Below are 23,929 nucleotides of genomic sequence, written 5' to 3' on the forward strand. Positions count from 1 at the left end.
CCAGAGGAGGAGTTGCAGTTGCCGGCCTGGGCAGGTCCCAGGGCTGGCAGGGCTGGCCCTTCTGCTTCTCCACCTCCATTCCTTCCTCCTCTCTTACTCCTCCTTCTCCTTCCTTTAACCATTAACCGAACTGCTGTGCAGTGATGAACTCTCAGGCAGAGCCCACGAGCAACACAGGAATGCATAGAAAATCCTGCCAGTTGAACTCTGCCTCAAGTGAGGGAAACTCCAGAGGTTGATCCTTTCAAAGGGAGGACCTGCACTTCAGTATAGACTATCAGCTCTTGTCTGCTCATCCATTTTGTTACACTCACTGGTTGAGTGCACGGAGGGACTGAGGGGATTTTTATACACAATTTTTTTTTCTCCATTTTTGCTTTTGTAAACCGGAACAGTGGCAACATTTTCAGTAGCACGGTGCAAAGACCAGCTCCACTCACCCAAGATGAGCCGCTGGTTGAAATGCACCTCCATGCACTTAGTAGGTATTCATTGGCAGTAATTTAATCTTGTCACCAATATATTGTCATGGCCGTTATCTATTCTGTTCTTATGCTTTCATCAGTATATTGAATTACATGAAAGCTATGCTTTAACATAACGATAATGCAGTGAAGAAAATAGCCATTATCATTAGTGCATCAATTTGATGACTCATTAGTTGCTTTATAACTACATTATTCTGTACGTCATTGCTGATGTGTACATTCAAATTGCTTATGTTCAAATCTAAGCTAACGTTGTAAATTGTGTTTGCTAGTGTTTCTCCAGTATAAAGCACCGCCCCTCAAATGTGGTTCTCAGAAGCCTTAAAAGTACTGTTCCCATGATTTGTAGCCATCACTCATGTGTGGATTTAGTGAAACTGCAGTACAGCACATTCTTGGTTCACTCTGAATTAACTTAAGTATTTTATTGTACCCCAAAAGGAAACATTTTACTGTCATTGTTTGTTGTTTTATATCGAATGTTTTTGTGTCTCTGTGCTTGTTACTGTTACTTTGATTCATTATCTAAAAGGATTGGAAACCAAATATTAGGTATTGCTCTCTCCTGTTAAAATAAGTATGCATTTGGTTAAACGTCGAACTGTTCTTTTAGGAAAATACAACTAATGGTTCACTATCTAAATTGTCAGAACACAGACTGGAACAAGTATGATGATCGGCTGATGAGAGCGGTGGAACGTGGCGAGGTGGAGAAGGTGGCTTCTGTGCTCAGCAAGAAGGGCATCATACCCACCAAGCTCGATGTGGAAGGACGCTCTGCGTGAGTAAACACACCTTTATACAGACACTATGTCCATGCCCAGTATGTTTACATAGTCATGATGTGACTACTGTTTACCAAAGAAATAAAAAAATAAGCAATGAACTGAACTGATGTTTGGAATGTACATTAGTGTATGCTTACATACACATTTGCAAAATGTATTAGAGTATTTGCAAATCAGTATCACAAATTCATTCAACATTGTCTCCACCACACATTTCTGACCCTGTTTCCCAGATAGAGCATCTAGAGATGAGAATTCCTTTACAGTGAGGTCATTATTACTGAAAAATGCTATAACCTCTTCCCCTCTTAATGACAACGGTACCAAATGTTACATCAAACAATCATACTCTCTTTAAATATTTTCTATGGTTAAAAACACCCTGTTGTCCTACACCCTCATTCAGCTGTGCACTGCATATGTACAACATTAACATTTCATATTATTATGTGCCCATTTGTGTTTATCTCCAGAAATTTCCATTTTAGTGTCCATCTTAGTGCAGGTCAGTGTGGGAGTTGGTATAAAGAATGCTTGTGGCCACAAAAGGCCTGACCACGCTGACCAAGGGCTGTTTATGTAGTCCCCACAGGAAATGACTCCCTGCGTATTCAGATCAGATTCACTGTGGTGCTTGAGACACCAAATAATAATAAGGCAAAGCTGCAGGCTTCTATTAGGATCGGTTGTTTTGCAAAAGACATAAACAACCTTCAAATGTTTCATCAGAAGAAAGATAGGAAAGAAGGAAGCTAAAAGTGTGAGGGGAAAAGTAGGTCAACCTACCTGAAATATGTAGAAGGAATTTTATGATGCTGCATCTTGAGCATCCAAGGCCACAAATACTTAATATATTTCACATAGATGTTTATTTTGCTCCTGTGGTCAGATTTGTCCGGCCTTTGAAGACAATGCATTGAGCTGTTTAAAAAAGTGAGTACTCTGTTTTCTTCCTAAATTTAACCAGATTACAGCACCAACAGTTTGGGAGACCAGGCGCCTCAGTTTAATCCTAGATATATGAAGAAGTCACCGGTCTCTGGCCTGTGCTTCAGGTCTATTTTGACGAAGGCTTTGTTAAACCATATAACTGTGGATCACTAGATACCAGAAGCAAAACTGCTGAGTATTTTCAGCAGTGTGTGAAATTCTCCTGTGGCACCTTTGCACGGACAAATCGCTGTATACACATGCACTTGTAAATAAACAGAATTATACACACAAGCTGTTGAATGCCTGGTCTCATGATAAGGTGTTAGAATTTGCCAGAACTAAATCCAGAACTGTGGCAGCCAATTTTGCTGTGACAGGTTGATTCACTGGTGACTGACGGACGACTCACACTGATCTTTAAGCATGTGAGAGTCCCTGTAGGGCGGGCAGACCAAGACAAGTTAACTATAAAATCAACACGTTGAATTAACTGTTACTTATGGAAAGATATCGTGCTTTTCTGCGAAATCTCTCCAGGTTAAAAGTAAACCACAGTCATAACTCAGCAAGTCTGCTTATAGCTCAGTGGGCCACACACAGACCAACATGAGGCATTATGGCCTCTGCAAAATGCAACAAAGGAATGCCAAATGGCAATCCCTTGTAATCACCGACCTCTGTGGGGAAACTAATTACAAACTGTTAGCCCCGATATATAATTTGATGTGCCTGGATTAGCCTCGCTGTGTTCAGCTAATGAATTCAGCTCTAACTGTTCTATTGCGGCTTCCAGCTGAGTAAACAGTTTACATCTCTTCCGTGGCATTAGCTGACTCCCAATGAGGTAAGCCCACCAATCACACATGCTCCACCAGCTGTGCAGTTGGGATAGCTAGCTGACGAGGGCTTAGGGGTAAGTCCATATGACAGCACACCACTCGAGACAGTCACTTGGTTGGCACTACAGCATGAAACTGGCATTGGCGGAAGATACTGCTGCGTAACCGTTGTTTGTCAGGATTAGCAGTAATGACTTTTGTGTTCAAGTGTCTTTTAAGAATAACCATAGCAAGCTGTGAGTCTCAGGGCTGCATTTGCATGATGTTGAGCCTGATCTTATGACAGATTGAGAACAGATTGAGGATGTGTGTTTTTTGTCTGTATTGACCGCCATTAGTTTAACATGTATGTCCTTAATGAAGTTATCACACAAGACTCAACTAATATACACTCAAAAGTGGTAACGTGTTCCTGTTAACGTCACAATTAAATATATTAAGTACAATTAAAGGTTTATTAATCAAATTCACTTTGCATTAATGTCTTGGTGGGAAACTCTGAGGCTGGGCACTGCATTTTCATGCTCCAGAAGAACAATAAGGATCTGGGACAGACCCAATGCTTAGCTGTCAATTAAAATTTGGTTTCTGAACAACAGAGTGGTAAGTCAGGTAGAGTTAGTTGTGTGTGACCACTTTTATAATACCTGATGTGGCTTCTCACTGGCACATAAACACATCAATACATTCTCACACTTCTTAAAATAATGTGCATCCATTAGCATATTTTAGGGGAATTGTTAAGGTGGAACGTGCACATTTCACCTAATGATAATATGATTGTGTATGTATTTCACACACACTAAAAATGTAAATGAAACTGAAATTGTACTATGAGATTAGGTATGTAAAGTATGAGACTGGATCACATAGTAGATGCTTAAGTCAAGCTGTCAGGTAGCATAAAGACTTCAGTGTTAGGACAAGGAAGCATTTGAAGCTGCAACAGCCATCATATATGGTTCAGCTAACAGCATATACTCTGGTTTACTGTTCTCTGTGAACTCTTCTGAAAATAGCAACCGTATCCACTGGACTGTCAACCTGAAAGTTGCCCAGGGAGCAGGTGTGAAGATGAAATGACAGATGAATGTGGTCTCTTAGAGACAGATACATACGTGCCTCAAAATGCATCTCCAACCATCTACTGACTTCCCTAGTAGTTTAATCAATATAAATCTCCAGAGTCCATCCTTATTGTTTGTTCAGTGTCAGACATTTTTTATGGTTTCTTTTTTTTTTTTTTGAGAAACACCTTCATCATTCATTGTTCCTTCATCATCGGTTATCAGTGTAAATACCCTACCCCACTTCCTTATGTGCAAATTTGTGTTACTGACTGTTTAGAAGCTGAAGTTACTTTCTGGAATAGCTGCAGGCCATAACTTGACAAGCTACGTCACTTTTATTGCTCTAACTTGGAAAGCTGTAGTCTGCTTCTAGTCTGCTGTTTGCCCTGAGAGGTCAGGACCCTTCACTGCTCCCCAAAGAACCAGCATCTATTGGCCATCAACACGGCTTTTAATACCCATGCCTGTGTTGAGGTGACAGCCTCGCTGTCTCCTTGGAAGATACCTCAGTGTTAGTGTATAAACAGGTTCATGTGGCGTGATGGGTGGCAGACTGAGATAGGTTTACACCCAAGTGATTTGCAGACCTTCATGGCTAGTGGCAAAAGTGCTGCTGTGGGTTATATCAGGGACAGGGAACAGGAAAGCTTCTAGTGAGACATGATGATTAAAGTAATGTTGGCAAACAGGCATAGAGAAACTGCTTAATTGAGTAGATAATTAAAAAAGGCATACACAGCCTTTTTGGAAATTAAACATAAATTAAAAAAACTGACAAAACAATCACATTCAAAGGTTTATCACATAGCTGTTCTGGGGCTTTTACATAATCTGCATTAGGTAATGATGTGTGATGCTCACCGCTGAAGAATTAACTGTTAACTAATAATGGTTAATAGTTCATATTGTTAACATATAGTCCATTTAGTTCTGACACAGTAACACAAACTAAACAATGAAGATGGAGACACTATTGAATATTGTTGTTGTGTAGAATTTAAATTAGTCTTTAAATTAATCAACATAATGATAATATTTACTCAAGACAAAGCAAAGTGACCTGAAGTACTTATTTAACCTTATTTCTTGCAGGTCTTGTGTTTGTCTAAATTAAATTTGATAATCTGGTAAACTGTACAGCAGTGAAGTTGGTAGGTCTTTGTGACTCTTCGTGTCTCTTTGTTGCCCTGGACTCATTACCTGAGGTTTTTTGTTATTTACTTCAGGAATGCTGATCTTGCTGAAGGATTGGAGCCAGGGTTTCGTTTGTAGCCCTCCTCTTGTCCTTAAATTTCACCCTCGCCCCCCTTCTGTTTACCCTTAGACTTGCCCTTCTCTACTCTCTGCTGTCTGCTCATTGCTTCTGTCTCCTGCTCCATGTGTCTTAAATTTTCTTGTTCTCTCCTCTTGTTACCCAGGTTTCATATGGCTGCAACACGAGGAAACCTAGATTGTCTCAATCTCATCCTGGGACACAGTGTGGATGTGACTGCGACTGATGCCACTGGTGAGTGTAGAGTGAATATGAGTACTGGAACCATATTTAGATATTTGTGTGCTTTGTCTACTGTAATATATTAATTTACTTTATGGTCAAATGAACAAAAGCAGGTAAAACATGAAATCAATAGCAGTTTGAAATACAGTGTTCTCAAAATATGTTCTTCTAACCCCATCTGTAGAGAGAGAGAGAGATCTCTTTTCTTTCCTCAGTGACTCAGGTTTGAGTGCAGGTCAATGGCAAGATGTTTGATCATCTCTGAGGATACATTCATAATCACAAGCTATAATATGATGTTGCTTGTCCCTTTAGTTTTCCAAGTCGCTTCTTGTCCATGATACTCCTTTTCGCCACTTAGGCATTTACAAAGTAAAAGTAAGCTGTGAACATTAGTCTTTTATGCTGTAATTTTCACAGTAGCGCAAAATCGGTTAAGGTGAGTGAAATGAGTCCTGTTTTAAGAAATGGGATGAGCATGTGTTAGCCAGAAAATTGGTTTGATAAGTGGTTTATTTCTAATAATAAGCTACAGCACACATAGTGTTTTTCAGAAGAAATTGTGCTAGACTTGGGATGTGGAATTAGACTGAATAAGGTGCATGAACATATTCATCCCTGTTTTCCAAAACCAGTTAGACAAAAGGTTCAGGCCGTGAGGGAAAGGTGAATACAACTAATGTAGTTTTCTGGTCTAATTTACCTAAAAAACTAAAATATTGAAAATATAACTATAAAAGGTCCATAAGGCTAGCACAACCATCCAACAAAGGATTTATTGGTAAATAAAATGTATAGTTTAATTAAAAGACTAGATAAAATCATATTATTCATATTATTCATATTCCATAAAATATTAGAGAAGTCAATGTCACTCAAGCGTTTACATTCTTGTTGCTGGACTAGCGAATCCTACTAGCTGTTGGATCAACTATGTTGATTCATATAAAACATAATTTATGCAAAGCTATTAGTCATTAATTGATTGTTGATTGACTCACTAGGCTCAGAGTGCTGCACTGATGGATCTCATGGTCCATCACGGTGTTCTGTAATAGTACAGTGCTTCTTTGTGTTTTAACATAGGCAGAGTGACTTATACTGGCTCCTTGTCTAAGTGGATTCAGAATTACAGTATAATGATAATTGCACATGGTGATATGTGGCTCTAAAAATACTTAGTACATGCACACCCTCCTAGAGTGTGAATTTACTGAACCTCATTTTTTGATTACTGCATTTATGGCTTTCAGGTAAAAATGCTCTTCATCTGGCTTCAAGAAATGGACATTCTCTGTGTGTGCAGAAACTCTTGCAGGTAAAGTGCAGTGCTCCTCTGTGTTATTTGTGCCTGACTGATATTTTTTTCTGTGAGAAAATATGTCATATTAGAACATAACATCTCATATTAGCTAGTTAATTGAGCTTCAGGAGATCTCATTAAGATTAAATCTCACTTGCAGGAATGACTTGAGAACAACAAACAAACAATGTGCAATGTATGTTAATATTTAACATTAATATAATATCATAAAACAGACCAATCATCACACACTAACTTACACAATTGTAAGTAAAACAGTCTCAAATAATATTAACAATATAAATATTAACCCTCTAAGGAGGAATGAGTTGTTTCTAACTTTAAAAGCCAGTTTCTCCTACTATCTGGTGTCATGGTTATGAGCTTTGAGCTCAACCGAGGATGTGAAATAACTCTGCAGCGTAGATAGCAAGGCCTTATAAATGAAGACAGTCGGTATGTACCAATCCCCATATTTGATCATTCCCAGCTCATCATTTCCTGTTTGACCCAGAATTCATTTTGATCCTTCAGTTTATTTTTACCCTGAAAATCCAGAGAGATCTTTGAGGAGAGAGGAGTGAGAGCAGTTCCACTTTAAGTACCTTTAAATAATTATTGTCAAACATCAGCAGCAGCTGAGCCAGCTCTGTATCAGTCTACAATATAACTGTTGACTCACTGTCCCACTGGAGGATTTGTGTTTACAATGAGGGGACGACCACTGCATTATTGTGCTCTCATGAAATCATAGCTCTGCACCCTGCCCCCGTGTCTCACATGGCGGTGATCTAACAGAGGTCGTGGCTGTTGGCAGGGAGTTGTCAGTGGTGTTGACAAGCTTTCCCTCCTGCAAACCTACCGTCCTTTCTTGGTGCCGTAATCACACCAGACATAGCAGCGGGATGCCAGCACCCACCATGTCCACTGTCCCCCTCCGTCAGCCCGAAACCTCCAGGTATAGGATATCCCCCCCTCTCTGCTGCGTATTGCCACTCCACCCCTCCCTCGCCTTCGCTTCGTCATTTGAGCGTGCTGCTAATTTTTGGCTCCAGTTGCTAGAGAGAGTTGAGTTTTTTTGGGCCTGAGCTTGCTGGCAAGCTTACCCAGCAACATCAGGCCCCTGTTAGCATTATGTCCTCAAGCTTTCATAGCAGGCCTTCATCACCACAGTGGTGCCGTCACTGATGTTGAACCAGCTGACTGACTGTGTAGAGATGTCACAAGTATGTCAAGTATATCAGCACAGCAATGCTTGGCCTGACCTGTCTGCTTCCCAGCTCCCATCAACGGCAACCAGTGGAAAAGTTTTTTTTTTTTTTTAAATATATAAAAAATTATTAAAACTACAAGAAGGTAACATATTTAAAGCATTATGTAAAAAGACCTACCTACCACCAGGAGTAGGTTTGAGATAACTTAACGTAAAATAAGACGCCTGCTCCCCGTCGCCTTCTGATTTAGAATAACTGAAAACACAGGCTTCAAATACTCAACAATCAAATCACACTAACTTTATTACCCAATGGGAAGAAATGTTCACAGTCAACACTTTGAATCATTAGTAAAACCGAGCATGTGGATAAAATACAGATTTTCTTTAAGTCTGTGTTTTCTCAGAACAGATTCAGGTTCTCCTCACAACATTTCTGCTATTTAGTTTCACAAATGAGTTTATCACACCACAGTAGATTGGCTTCTAGTGAGAAATACTTGTACTTTAATCAAACCACATCAATGAGCCTCTTAGATATATAATAAATCCTGTACTTAATCTTAATCTTAACAGATCTGTTTTACACTACAAGGATTCAGGGATATTGCAGCACTAATAAAACAAATGTGTTTGTTTTATTACAGCACAACTGTCCAGTTGGAAATGTGGACTTACAGGGACGAACAGCTCTGCATGATGCTGGTAAAACTCTGCTCTAGTACTAACTATACTGTAGTGTTGTGCCCAGTCTATTCTTGGTCTAAGATGATCATCTTAGACATTGTCATCTATGATATACACATGAGCAAAAATCAGAAATAAATACAAAAACGTGCTGTTTTGATTTTACAGACTACTAGTTTGGCCTTTTCCAAAACCTTTTTCAGCATATAAACCCAGCTACACTGGGTTGACGTGTCTCTTAGTGTTAAATGGAATGAAATAATTGCTGTTGTTTCTGCTCTCTGTCTGCACAGCCATGACAGGCTGCTTCTCCAGCGTGAAACTGCTCTGTGACAGCGGGGCTTCTGTGAATGCAACTGATCTTGTGAGAACTTGACTTGATGTCATACCATGTGTTTTTAATGGTCATTTCTAAGTTAAAGTATGTTTCCCTGTGTTTAATCGTTACAAATAAGCATATATCTCTGATTGTTCCATAAAATCTGTTTCCTCGTCAGTGTCATTAACTGCATATAAGGTCAGTTAGAGCCGCTGTAAATCTTAAGCGTTCTGTAGTTATTTGCACTGAGGTGAGAACCAGATTCATTCTTCAGGCTGTTTTTTTTTTTTTTTTTTTGGATGTACATGTGTATTCATGTGCATTGGTTTGGTTTTTCTCTAGGATGGCAGGACACCTCTGGTGCTGGCAACCCAGATGTGTCACCCACGCATCTGCCAGCTGCTGCTGGAACGAGGGGCTGATATCACCACCCGGGACAAACAAAACAAGTAAGGGATACCAGTTCAATAATTGGACTTTGGATGGTGCCGATTGCATTTCCTTGCAGTGACAGCAAGGAAACATTAACATCAAGTCACAGAAGACACTGAATTCTGTGTCAGCTATGGACTATACAGATATTTCAACAAAACCTGATTTAAGCAGGTGATAAATAGCAGTAACAATGGAAAAATTACAGAAAACTGTCATCTGTTGTATTTCTAATATCAAATATGGCTAACAAGAAATGCTATTTTGCTGTCGAGTCACAATTTCACTTTCAATATGATACAAGTGTTGCCTCATGTAGTTATTGTGGTTTCCTAGCAGCATTTGCATAACAAATTAAAAACTTTAAAATGTAAAAAAAAATGCGCTGACAAAAACAAGACAAATTAACTCCGCTCAACAACCACAGCTCTGAATTACTCAGCTTTTGTTGAACAAAATCTGTGGTGAATGTTGTCATTGTTTTATTAATTTGCACAATTGTTACGTACAGTAGATTGTCTCACACATGAACTGTCTTCAATGAACCCCCTTAGGACAGCACTTATTCTGGGCTGCGAGTTCGGCTGTAAGGATGCAGTGGAGGTGTTGCTGAAAAGTGGCGCTGATGTGAAGGCTGTTGACAGCTTGGGCCATGACGCGTTTTACCACGCTCGCTTCAGCAAGAATCCGGAACTTGTCGCAATGGTCAAAAGTTACCTGGACAAAGCCAACAGAGGTCAGGTGGCAAAACATCCTCGGAGAGTATATACAGTACCTGCTTTAAATATGTGATATTGAGTCTGTATGCCAAGTTTTATCTTTCCTTTTTTTAACCTGTGCGCGGCACCTGTGACTGCAGCAGGTAGTGCGCTGATTGCAAAGTGCTGCCCAGGAATTGAACACATCTGTCAGTTTTAAAATCCACTTAAACCCGAGAATCTTGAACCTCATCTCACCATAGATCAAAATACAAATTACATAAATATGTTCAAGGTGAAAATGTGTTGTTTTGCTTTTAATCTCTACTGGTCTGTTAACATTTGCAACCATTTTAAAATTTCTGTATAACCTGAAATTATCATTGCAGTATATTTTACCGTTCTTTTTAATGTTTTTAACCATTTTCTTGTCTTACACAGTTATTTCCTGTAATAGTTTTGTTTTAACTTTCCTTAGTCCCGTTCTTTAGGAGTAGAAAAGAAATCTGAAAAAGCTTTTTTTCTGGTTTTGTTGCAGAAAAAGAAGCTGCAAAGATCGAACAGTGGAAGCGCCAGGTAATGCTAAAGCATTTATTTTTACTGTCTTACATCACTCACTAGAGATGAGCTTTAGTGAATAGCATCCACACTGCTCTAGAGGACCTTCGTGTGTTTAGCCTAATGTGAATGTAATGAAAATGCATTGTCTGTCAGCTGATGCACATTTGTACTCAGTTGTACTTTACTGCCATCTAGTGATCATTAGTGGGAGTTGTTCTATATACCTTCCAAGCCAGTGTTAATGTTTGTAAAAAGAGATCCTGTTTCATTCTCAGCATTCAGTGGAGATAGCAGAGGCCGCCGAGGCCAACAGAAGGGAACTGATCATAGATGTAAGTGCTCTTTCACTCAACTCGAACTTTCAGGACATTTAAAAAATGTGTGCTTGAATTTGCTGCATTCAGATTAAAACCAATCAAGACATTTGTGTTCAGCATTCATCAGGTGGTAAGAAACACCAAATGTAAGCTAACAGTGCTCTGTAGTTAATGTGTGTGTATAAATGTTTACACATTCACCACACTATGTGCTGATAGGGCAAGTTTGTGGTCACAGGTTCACCTTTCCTCTGCCTTACATTTTTATGCATGAACATGTTTTAGGACCTGGAGAGGCAGAACGAGACCTTGCAAGAAAGTCTCAGAAAATACCACCAGGATCAGAGAGCCCTGCTAGATAAGGTCAACCTACTTCAGCAACAGCTCACACAGGTAAACAAAACACCATCGCAGCAGGAGCTACAAAACAGCACAGTAAAGTAAAACCTTCCTAGAAAGAGTCTTCTTTGTCTGCTTGTTTTCTTCAGTGCACACGGTAGATCTGAAGTTCCTTATAGAGGTTGAGAGATGAATATAAGCACACACAGTTTTAAAAGCTGAACTGAGTCATGCTCTCTTAGCCTTATATCATAGTCCCAGGTTCTGACAGCGCAATTAGGGTGAAATGTAATATTTTTATAACCACAGGTGTTTCTTTCAGATGGTGGAGGTGGAGCAGGTTTTCAATAGTGATTGCTTATGTGAAAGATGAATAACTTACTCTGAATTGCTTTCAATGAGCATAGTGGATTTCTCAGTATTAGCTATCAGCAAAACCTTTACTCTCAGAGGAGCTTAAGAAAAAAGAGATTTTAGTGATGCATTGTCAGTCATTAATCCCTCAACTCGACTGTTTATGCTTTGTTTTGCTCTGCAGGAGAAGATGACTGTAGAAGAAACTCAGAAAGAGGTAGGAAACAAAAGTTGAATACCCTTCTCTAAATTTGTGAGAATCTTAAGCTAAATCTAAACTTTGCATTTACTGAAATGAAACGACATAAGGAATGAGTGCAGAATGGGAAAATCATAAATATAAAAGCAAATGAAAGTAGCACAATCATGACAGGATATAATTTAGCAAATTTGCATTTGTATGAACAGAGAACTGTGCATGTGAAAGTGAAGGAAAGGACAAAAGGAGGTACAAAGCATAGTGTGAAAAGTCACAAGCACGACTAAATAGCACTGAATGACATCCTCCACGCCCACTTGTCCGTGATCAAGGTCTAGTGCTGTAGCAGTTCAGTTTTCACAAATCTTGTTGTTATTAAAATGGGGAAAGAAACTCCAGTAAATATAAACTTCACTTATCTTTGTGTTCACAAATTAAATTGTGTGCTGTTGTGTATTTTATGAATGAGGCCCGTTCCCCTTGAAGTTGCTGTTTGTGCGATTGTGACTACTCCTTATTACTTTATCTAACTGGGGTATATATATAAATATAATATGTATGTTAGATGTACTGCTATACCAACTATCTCTCTTTACAGTTGCACTCCATGTATGTACTAGTGTCTTTTCTTTTGTTTATGTCAAATCAGAAGGAGCAGTTGAAGACATTACTTAGTGCCAGAGAAAGAGAGGAGGGGGCTCGAGGCCCGGAGACTGTGAAGGTCCAGCTGCGGAGTACTTTGGTCAGTGACGTTACACACGTGTAAAGCTATAATCTTTACATAAGGAAGGATTCAAGCTTTAATTCTTTGAAGCTATAATCTGTTCAATTCACTGGTTTGTAATGAGTGTGTCTTTACAGGGAGACTACTCTGGACAGTCTGTTATCAAAGGTTAGCATTCTTCTACATGTTGATTCATAAGCAAAACATTTTATACCAATTTTTCAAACTAACGGATCTATGTGATATTGTTGTCTTTCAGGTAAAGAAAACATTTTGGTCAAACAAGCTCACAGCCTGGATTCTGATCAGGTATGTATTTTATATCTACCGCTTTCATATGATTTGGACATTTTAACAAACAGTGTTGGTATTTAACATCTTTCTATCAATCTGTCTCTCTGCAGATGCTTCAGAATCCTGCTGTGTCCCGTTCAGTGTCCAGACCTCTAGAGAAGAGTCCCACTCTGGGCTGGGATGTGTCTGGTGAATGGGATGCACTCAGACATGAACTTGAGGCAGTAAAGAGAAGACAACAGGCAGCTGAGGAAGAGATAGCCCGCCTTCAATCCGCCCTGAACCGTAAAAACAGAGAGTGTCAAGAACTGATTCAGAGCCGAGACACCATCCAGAAACAAGCGGATCAGCAGGTTCGGGAGCTAGAGGACGCCTTGGGGGATGTCCAGAAGAGGATGCTGGAATCTGAATGTAAGGTCAAACAGCTGCAAGCCCACGTAGTTGCTGTTAAGGAACACTTAGAAGGCCAGGCAACAGAAGAACTACGTGCCCAGCTCCAGGATATCAAAGCCAAGTATGAGGGTGCTTCAGCTGAAGTGGGTCGTGTCCGCAACCGCCTCAAACAGAGCGAGAAGGCCTTGGAGGAGTACAAGTCCAGCGAAAGCCAGCTAGCAGCTGAGACCGAGAGGCTGAACCAAGAGCTGGGAGCTGTGACTGCAGAACGAGATGAACTTGCAGAAACCCTTTTAGAAATGGACACCCAGTTGAAGGAGATCCAGACCAAACATACAGTACCCGCTGAAAAGTTTGACAACATGAAAAACCTGCTGACCAATGCAGTTGATGAGAAGGAAGGACAGCTCGCTGAGCTAAGAGAAGACTATGATCGCGTGCTGGAGGAAGTGGCAGAGCTCCACAGAAAGCTGGACAGTCCGTCATCGCAGGGGCAACAAGGGACCGTGTCTGCTGAAGAGCAACAGAGGATACAGACAGCTTTTGAAGAGCAGAATGCTTCACTGAAAAGAAAGCTGATGGATGTCACTGCCAAAAGCCAGGCGCTTATTAATGAACTCAAGGAGAGTGAGGAGGAAAAAGATGATCTACGAGAGCAGCTGGAAGAGCTCAGAAGCAGCATTGAGATTGACTTTATACCCATGAAGGACCACGAAGAAGCACGGAGGAACATGGTAACTACGCTGGAGGAACAGGAGGACAAACTGGTGGAAGCGAGTGAACGTTACGGAAAAGCAGAGGCACAAGTCCAGCAGCTTCAAACTGAGAGGGCCACACTGCTGGAGAGTATCAGCAGTCTCCAAAGTGCCGGAGAGAGAGACAAGAGTGAGATGGACGCACTGAGATCTCAGAATGCTGATCTGATGACAAAAGTTGAGCTGTTGCAGAAGAGATGTGAAGAGGGAGAGAAAGAGTGCGTACTGCTGACCACACAGAGCCAGACGCTAAAACAGAGCTTGGATGGAGAGTATGTTCCCAAAAAGCAGCACGAGCAAGTGAAGATGGAGTTAAGTGCCACCCTAGAGAGTGTTAAAGCTGAGATGTTAATGTTGGAGACCAAGGAAAAAGAACGTGGGAATGAATTGAAGAATGTGAAAGAAGGAAACGATAAGTTGAAAAAAGACTTGGAAAAAGTTTTGTTGGAAATGAAAACAGACTATATAAGCAATAAAGACCACAAAGCTATCACAGACAAATTGAATGCTGCTGTGCTTGAGGCAGAGAAGAGAGCAAAAGAAGAGTCAGCAAAGTATGTTTTGGCTCAGGAGGAAGGCGTAAAGCTTACACAGGAATTAGAGGCCCAGAAGAAAGAGCTTGATACCATACAGGAGGCCATTCAGTCCAAGTTTATCCCACTGACAGCGGCTGAGGAGAAAGAACACTCTTACAGCGCCCAGGTGAAGGAGCTGACAGCCAAGCTCTTGGACATGGAAGATAAGTATAACACAGAAAGGTCTGCCACAGAGGTCATCAAACAGGAGAGGGAGAAATTAAATATTGAGATTGGCTTTCTTCAGGAAAAATTAGACAATGCTCTGATTACCGGTGAAAAGCATCAGGAAGTAGAGGAAGAGTTCAGGAGTAAATTTGAGGAACTGAATCAGAAGTTGGTCAGCTTAGAGCAGCAGCACAAGGAGGTCACACATCAGAAATCTGAACTTCAAGACCAGAATGCCCTCTGTAGCACTCAGATCCAGAATCTCCAGGAGCGTCTGAAATCAGAGTTGACTCGGATAGCAACATATGACACGGAGCTTAAAGCCCTCCATGATGCCATGCAGCAAGCTCAGCTCGATTGCAAGAAAGCGAGAGAGGCGCAGCAGGAGGAGACCCAGAGGGTTTGTGCTTTACAGAAGGAACTTCAGGAACACTGTGGGGAGCACAGCTCTCTGCTCCAGCAGCATGCCAGCACAAAGGAAGACCTGCAGGCTGAAATCACTCGGCTTCAAATGGCTCTCCGTGAAGAGGAGGAGAACAACGCACAGAGGGCCGAAGATGTATCTGCTCTGCAGTCTGAGCTCCTTCAAGCCACCCAGGCCCTCGAGGAAATCCGCTATAAGGAAGACCAAATGAACCAGCTGAAGAAGCAGAAGCAGCAGCTAGAGGAGGAGGCTGCCAACCTGAGCAACAAGCTATTGAGTTTAGCAGAAGAGTGTAAATCAGCTCAGCAGGAGGCCACACAAGCAAGGGAGGGTGAGAGGAAGGCCAGGATAGAGATGGAAGCTGTCCAGGAGAAGGGACGTGCCATTGAAAGAGAAATCAGAGAGCTGAAGGAGAGATACGATCAGTCACTCAGCACCATCTGTGATCTCCAGAGGAGGATTCAGACATCCGCTCAGCAGACTGAAGCCAAAGACAAGAAGGTAGGAAGGAGCCTGGCTCTATAATCGGAGTGTTAACTTTGCAGTTCACAAATCATGGTTTTATTATGCAAATAAGTTTTGACTCCAGTTAAATGTAACTAATTTAGAATCAAATTGTGGTCATCTGTTTTAACACAGTCATTTTTATTTCTAGAGATAAAACTCTGTGGTTGGTTCATTTACATTTGTGTGTGTCAGATCACAGAGTTGCTGACGGACGTTGAGCGATTGAAGCAGGCACTGAATGGTCTGTCCCAGCTGGCGTACACGAGCAACACGCCCAATAAGAGACAGACACAGCACATTGACACACTTCAAGCCCAGATCAAGAGCCTACAGCAGCAGCTGGCTGTGAGTGAACATATGTATTAGAAAATGTACTATAGAAAAATATCTACATTCTGCTTTATGATTAAATAGATGCTCAGCACAGTAACAGTCTCTGTGTTGGTTTACACAGATTTGCAGTCCGGTAATAGTAAAGTAATGTAATGTGATCACACTGGGTTTCATGCAAGAACATTTTCATAGTATTTGACATCAGATTAAACAAACTGTCTCAGCTGCTCAGACTCATTGTAAATTGCTGGTTTCAGGCTTATTAGTGCCACCTGTTCTCAAGGAGCTAGTCATACATGAGATTTGATCATTCATATAATTAACCTGAAGTTGTTGTTTGAGGCTCCTGTTCTGCTTAATTTGTAGGGTAAGGTCCATTCACAAAAATGTCATAGGAGACTAAAAATTTGAATTTCATAGCTTTAAGTCGTTGTCAGAAATCGACACAATAAAACTGTCTTAATAGAAGAGTGAAAACGTTAATAGCACATCTGTCAGAGACATTTAATCAGAGCTGCACAGTACTGACAAAAATGATAAGGCTGCATGAAGTTAGTTAAAGTAAAGTGCTTCATGTCATAGCCAAGACCATACGACGTGGTCAGGGAAACAATAGATGTTGGAGCAGACACCATTACAGCCTACAGTAGGTGTGATACACTGTCAGGTATTATAAGACAGTTTGACGTTTGACAGTGACCTGAATTAATGTCCCAACGCAGCCAGAAGGAGGAGAGAATTTCAGCTCTGCGTTGAAGCTGCAGAGCTGAAATATCTGTATCTAAAATGCCTCTAAAATTAGTCAACTATGATGAATAGATGGGGAACAGACATTAATTTAAGCATTACAGTACGTTTGTTATATTGTTATTTTAATTGAATCAATTTCTGCATCATATCTATCTAATATCATATATCATATCATATCATATACCATATATCATATCATATATCATATATCATATATCATATCATATCATATATCATATCATGTCATGTCATATCATATCATGTCATATCATATCATGTCATATCATATCATGTCATATCATATCAAGCCACTACAACTCCAATTAAACAGGGTGTTGTTCCCCTGAGAATATGGAAGAAATGGAGACATTACGACTCAAATCCTTTAATTTAACTAATAAAAATGTATGTGTAGCTGGAAGATTTACAGTAGTGTGGAACTAGAATTCAGTTCGCCTGTGTTTTTAATGCTAGGCAGCTGTTCAATACATTGGTGCAATAACCACTGTGTCATCTTAACATCTTTCCCCTCCCTTCTGCTCCATAAGGATGCTGAGAGGCAACACAGAGAGGTGGTTTCAATTTATCGAACTCATCTTCTCAGTGCAGCGCAGGTAAGTTCCAGTCATTAATCTCTAGTGAGGTCAGAGTTGGCTGATTTCTTTCATTAACTGCATATCTAAGGACGTTTCTCATTTTCATGAGTGATGTTTTGGATATGAGCACGTTTCTAACAATATCAATAAGGAGGTTGAACTCACTTTAAATGTAATTTGTTTTGGAAATGGGATGAATGATTTCCTTAAAAAGCAATGTATTGCATAGAAGGGAAAACAAAGAGTTTATAAAAGCTGATTTAATTTAAAAAATAAATTCTGGTGCAGCCAGTTGTTTTTGTTTAAGCATATATGTATAATTTAACATGTGTTTTATTAATCATCAGTACATCGCAGGTGATTTGATTTTGATTACTAAACGTCTTCCTCTTATCTCATGGGCTTGTCATAAATTACCATTCATATAGCAACAAATGATGATTGGGAGAAATGTAGCTGGAGGTGCAAACAGTGGCTGAAAATAGCTGCAATACTGTTACAACAGCTGCAGCATGTTGGCCTGCAGTCGACATTAGTGAGAAGCAAAACAGATGACTCAAGGGCTGTATGGCACACTGTCACATTAAAACAATAAATGGTCACACTGTTGTAACAAGTGAGTCATATTCTATGTATAAGACTGGAAACATGTTTATGAAATGATCACCGTTTCATCACATCATCATTGTTCATTTGTTAAGATCAAGAAAACAGCTTTTATCACCAGTAAATCAACTGGAACCCATTCTGATTGTTTCTGTCATAGGGCCACATGGATGAGGACGTCCAGGCCGCCTTACTCCAGATCATCCGCATGAGACAGGAGTTTGTGTGTTAAAGATTCCCACGACGAAACACAATGCTACCTGCTGCCTCTGATTCATCCTTTTCACATCTCTGCTGCCAAGTGTCCCTGCTGTGGCCCCTGTGGTGCTCAGTCTGGTGGTTACGCCATTCAGCAGGAATTCTCCAAACAAGCTGTCCTGAAATCCAAGTTGTTGAAGGATGGTGGGTTCTGAAATATCTGTGTTGTGGGAACAGGTGAAAAAATGTAGGTACAAATGGGTAATAGAGACAAAACTGAAAACTTATTCTACATGAGAATCCTGTCGAATCTATTCAAGCCAGTTATTTGAAATCTGGGCACTTTTCACAGGTAACACTAAAATGTAAAACAGACATGAACACTAAGACCACTTTTTCACACTCCCACCTGACAGACAGTGCTCACACAATGTTTTTGTTTTATTCAAGCAAATGGTGAAGAATGGGGACAAACATTTTCAAGCCGACTATAATTCGATACTCATCTGCCTGTATGTTCACTGAGGACGTTATAACCAGGTTAACCTGAGACTCTCTCTCTCTTCTTGACGGAGGCGTGTATGTTTCTGACGTTTTAACCACAACTGGTCAAAAGGGATATAAACCATTAAATAAAAAGAAAAAGTTACAATACTCTCAGTAAGAGAAATAAAACAAGTATTCTCTACTCTGTTCTAAGTTTCCCAGCCAGTGTTTTTAACTAAAAGAGTAAGTTAAACATTAACTGTATCATCAGAAGATGCTCTCACTAAATCTCATGTACACTTTGTTCAACTCAGTGACTGAGACTGATGTCATGTAGTGTGGGGGTTTAGTATTAACACAGCTGTGACCCTATGCTGTCTTGTTGATCTCAGATGGAACAATATTCATTATATTGCACAGTTCTTATATTCTGGAGGTCCAAACCACTGTGTCTATTTTTACAATAATCCAAATACCAAAGACCTGGAGATCAACCACATCAACTGTGTGCACAAAAACGATGTGCTAGTTCGATACTGTAGATGATAGACAGTTTGTGGAAGATTGCTGACAACTCTTATTATGTCTCACTCACAGTCAAACACATGAGTGTGTGCATCAGTCGTGCTGGATTTGAGTCATGGATGTGTGGATTGGAGATCTGTTGCTGTGTCCTACAGTTTGCAGTGGCACGTCGTCCTTTTGTTGAACCCAGAGTGTCCTCTAGTGGTGAAACTTGGCAGGCCAAGTTGTTAGACATTGTAATAATCCATTTGGCCCAGGGGTAAGCAGATGTTTTTTGAAAGCTGTAATATCTTCCTGCTCGTACTAAACACTAGTGAAATTAAACGTAAATGTAAACGGATATTTACATTTCTTATCCTTTTCACTGTAACACTAAATTGACATTACCTACTAAAGCTGTTGCTTTACATCACCACAATTAATCAATTTTAAAGCCAGCAAACGTACCAGCTGAGGTTTGACTGTATGTAAACGTTAATTTGTGCAGGAGTGAAACTACAGCTTTTCCAGAGCAAAGGTTGCTTTCCCCTGAGCCAACTCTTCGTGATTCTTGATGGTGTAGTGTAGTGGAGTTGTGATTGTTGAGCGAGTCTCTTGTGCCTTTACACTGATATATTTTTCATAGCTTTGTACTTCTTTAATTACTGTACTACAGTGTGACAATTCTGATATTCAGCAGGTCTGGAAGTAGAACGGCACAGAACACGTTCAGGGTAATATTTACTGTAGGAGGTGAAAATAGAACAGATCCTTTAATTTATGTGGATAAACACCCCCATTAATAATTAGTTCTTGAAACACTCCTGTCTTTATCTGTCAGCTAACACACCACACAGTAAATTTGTTTTTATACTTTGTCCAAAAACTCTGTTTACATCAACAGATTTCATGAAAATCATACCTACTGAAGTTTGTGTTGCAGGAATCGATTAACACTAATCTGACCGTCTTCCTCTACGTTAACATAGACTATATTAACTGAACACTAAATACGTACAGTAAACTGTGTACCAGTCTGTTTAAATTGGTTGTTTTCTTCAGCAGTAATATTTGTGTTGGTGAATCAGTGATATAAAATCAATAAAAGTGCCTAACATAGAAAAACTACGTTCTTGTTCAGTGTATTTTCTCATTAACACGTTCAAAGAGCTTCCATCATTTTTAGCCACATTTCTAGTTTAATCCAAACTGAAATATCTCAACTGGATGGATTACTGTGATATTTTGTCCAGGCAGTCATGGTCCCCAGAGGATGACTCATGCTGACTTTGTTGGCCTCTCGATTTTTCCTCTAGCACCATCGAAATGTCAAAGTCTTCACTCACGCTGTGAAATATCTCAGCATTTACTTGACATTCATGGTTCCTGTAGGATTCATTAGTGAGCCTCTGACCACCTGGTCAAAGTTTCCATTTTTCACTAGTAGGTTTATTAATTAACTAATTAAAAATGATTTATTGATGGCACTCCTGGCTCATAGAAGAAGACATACACTCCTCTCCAAAAGTATTGGAAACGTGAGGCCAGTTCCTTTATTATCCGTATATTTTGCTGTAGACTGAAAAACATTTGGGTTTGAAATCAAGAGATGAATATGAGACAATAAATTTAAGGCCTCACGTTTCCAATACTTTTGGAGGGGAGTGTATAATAAACACAGACAGGATAAAAGGAACTGGAGCATGTACTTAACAGTGAAAACACCGATGCACATCTGCAGCATATGGAAAACCTTTTTGGCTCCATGGTCAACAATGAATCATTCTGGCACTTGACTGAGCTGTAATCACGTTACCAAGGTAAGAAGCTGGGTTGATGTATTGTGTCACTGCAAATCTGAAGTGTTAAGGAAGCTGCTTCTAGTTTGGTTAAATAACGCTGCTAAAGAAATAATATGCCTCATAAAAATGTGGATGTAGCTGAAGGGAGAAAAAAACAAACACCCGACCTACGTGTCTTTATCATGTATTGTATTCACATTCGTGTCTTTGTCTTTACATTTATTTCAGTAGTTTTAAAAACTGTGACGACATAAACTCTTGTGCAGGGTTCGACTTGTTTTCTTACCAAACCACAGTCAATCAAATCTGATCAAACAAGCACTGTGAATAATCTGAAGATTAGCTGAGTTTTCTTTTTCCTCGACTTTAATTCTGTTGGTTGCTCATTCAGTCCAGATTTTTAATATTACACAGAAATATCAAGTTTTCAGGGGCTTTGAATCATACAGTAGGCTATAAAACCTAAGCTCTGTGAACTCCTGCTGTGTGTTTCACTTTAATCAACCGAGGAATGAGAACGAGTAGCTCTTTGGCTCACAGCGCCGACTTTTATCTTTGAACCCGTGCTTCTATTGACTTGTCTGTTGCTCTTTTTCACTTGACAAGATTTATTTTTCATTAAAGCTCCAGTGAATGCTGAGAACAGAGGTCAGGGCTATTTCAGTTATCTCATTTCAGATAAATTCGTGGCATGCAGAGTCACTGAGCACAGGGGAATTTTCCATTTTAAAAGTCTAATGTGGTTGAATTGGCCTTTGCTTTTGAAAATAATCGGGATTACTAACGGTAGAAAAAGAAAAAAAGAAACACTAATACAACCTTCAAGCAGAACTCATGTCCTGGGTTTGATTTCTTTGAAAAGAAGTTTCTGATGTGAAGTGGCAGCCCTTCCTCCTCTCTACTCCTCCTCCGCCTTCCTTGGTTTTTATGATTCTCTTTTTTGCGGTCTGCACTGAATAAGCTGTTCTCAGCAATTATGGCAAATACAATTCAATCTGTTGGTAGATCTCTCTTTAATCTCATTTCCAGTGTCCTAATCAGTCCCATACATCCACTTGCGGCCAGTTGGTTAACCATTGCAACCCCTTTTCCCAGCCACAGAAGAATCCCATCTTTATAAAATTCGTCATCTCAAGAAGGATCAGAGACATTATTTATGTTGGACTAAGCCCCGGCTGTCCACCGCATGTCTCATGAGTGGTAAACTGGCCGAGGAAGCAGGCGGGTGGTTATATACACATCTGATACGCACGCCCACATATTTGCTTCCAGTCCTTTGAGCTGTCACGAACACTTGTTATCTCACACAGCACTCTGCCACCTCTGTGACTGTCCCTCTCTCCTCCCAGCTCTCGTTCCCAGGAGGAGCTGCTGCGCTTTGTTAGGCTCACAGAAACACAGAGGCCTCGTGTCTTACAGTGACAACTTGCTCTTGTGACTACAACACGTGAAATACTAGTTTCTAAAATGTGTTTGTTTTTTCTGTTCCAACGTCGCTTTCGTCGCACGTGTGTTTGTCTTCCAGAAAAAATCAGTTTCAACTTCCCAAAAATGTACGTTGCATGAACCACAATGCAACTCACCTCTAACGGTTCAGGCGTCATCAGATTTTGTGCAGCTCCCTCTGGGACCCTTTTTTTTTTTAACCTAATTGATTCCAGTGGGGAAATTCAGGGCATATTGCACAGGATTCAGGATACTAGTTACTGAGGTTTTGGGTTCAGCATCTTGTCAAAGGACACTTTGATGTGAACAGGAGCTGGTGATTAGTCCCTGCATTTAGTGGACGACCCTTTCAATCAGCTGAACCACCACTACAGCTCTTTCACATACTCCCTGTCAGCAGACTTCAGTGTGTAAAATCAGCCCCTTTCTAAAGTGTAGTGCACAGCGCCGTGCGCTGCAGCTCGCCGGCCTCAGTGTGTGACTGGGTAACGTTATCTCGGGGACCTCTGGAGGACCTGGACCCTGGGGCAGTTGAGCGCTCTGCTCAGTTATCTCATCTTGTTGTCCTGTCTATTTTCTTTCCCTCCTCTTCTCCTCCTCTTCCTTCCTGCTGTTTTACCTTTTGTCTCTCATCCTTCCTTCCTGTTTAATTCCACAGGGCAAAGCCAGTCAAGAGGTCTGTGCCACATTTGTCTCACTGGTATAATTACTAACTATTTCCCTGTCACTAATAGGTCATTACTCAGGCTGTACCAGCCAGCCGGGCTACACTGAGGGCAGCGAACATGAGGCCAGGGGCCCCTCTTTTTTCATTAGTCCCTTGAGGAACCGGACTACTCTTGGCTCCAGGCCGAGACAGGCGAGGCCCCTTTAATGTTTTTGCAGAGCTCCAAAGCACTTTGTTGCCTCAATAAAGTTCATTTATGGGATAATAAGGCTCTGGAGGACACATGGTGCTGATTTGAGTTGAATGGTTTCAGCATGGTTCACATTCCCAAAGCCAGCTCTCTTGTCTCTCTGCCTGTTCTCAATCTCTTTCTTTCATTTCATCTTGTTTCTTTTTCTTTCTCCACTTCTCACCTCTCTCTTGCTTCTCACCTCACGCCCCCCCGTCCCCATTCTCTTTATCTGCCGTCATTTATTATTCTTCTTTCTAACACTTTGGCAGTGTTACTGTCTGATCCTGGGTTGACCTGCGATTTGCACACCTGGAAATGAGTAGCAGCGAGGGGGTAGGAGGCCCTCTCATTTCCCAGGATTTATTCCAGAGCTTTGAGGGCAGAGATGGCGGGGGAGGGAAGACAGGCGATCAGAGGAATGAAAACCAAGC

At 40.5% G+C, this 23,929-nt stretch overlaps 1 protein-coding gene across 1 annotated transcript in view; it reads left to right on the top strand.

The window, feature by feature from the left end:
* Nucleotides 1-20,479, top strand: part of uacab (uveal autoantigen with coiled-coil domains and ankyrin repeats b) — a 39,459-nt gene extending 18,980 nt beyond the window's left edge. Inside the window, exons 2-19 of the mRNA XM_026378218.1 lie at nt 1,139-1,269; nt 5,537-5,625; nt 6,870-6,934; nt 8,780-8,837; nt 9,113-9,183; nt 9,481-9,587; nt 10,125-10,306; nt 10,807-10,844; nt 11,105-11,161; nt 11,432-11,539; nt 12,024-12,056; nt 12,688-12,780; nt 12,900-12,930; nt 13,022-13,071; nt 13,167-15,872; nt 16,071-16,223; nt 17,510-17,575; nt 18,324-20,479. Coding sequence (XP_026234003.1) covers nt 1,139-1,269; nt 5,537-5,625; nt 6,870-6,934; nt 8,780-8,837; nt 9,113-9,183; nt 9,481-9,587; nt 10,125-10,306; nt 10,807-10,844; nt 11,105-11,161; nt 11,432-11,539; nt 12,024-12,056; nt 12,688-12,780; nt 12,900-12,930; nt 13,022-13,071; nt 13,167-15,872; nt 16,071-16,223; nt 17,510-17,575; nt 18,324-18,395 — 4,110 coding nt within the window. The 3' untranslated portion in view covers nt 18,396-20,479. The remainder of the gene's footprint in view (nt 1-1,138; nt 1,270-5,536; nt 5,626-6,869; nt 6,935-8,779; nt 8,838-9,112; nt 9,184-9,480; nt 9,588-10,124; nt 10,307-10,806; nt 10,845-11,104; nt 11,162-11,431; nt 11,540-12,023; nt 12,057-12,687; nt 12,781-12,899; nt 12,931-13,021; nt 13,072-13,166; nt 15,873-16,070; nt 16,224-17,509; nt 17,576-18,323) is intronic.
* The last annotated feature ends 3,450 nt before the right edge of the window (nt 20,480-23,929 follow it).

This window comes from Anabas testudineus, chromosome 3, assembly GCF_900324465.2.
Source record: "Anabas testudineus chromosome 3, fAnaTes1.2, whole genome shotgun sequence".
Classification (NCBI taxonomy): domain Eukaryota; kingdom Metazoa; phylum Chordata; class Actinopteri; order Anabantiformes; family Anabantidae; genus Anabas; species Anabas testudineus.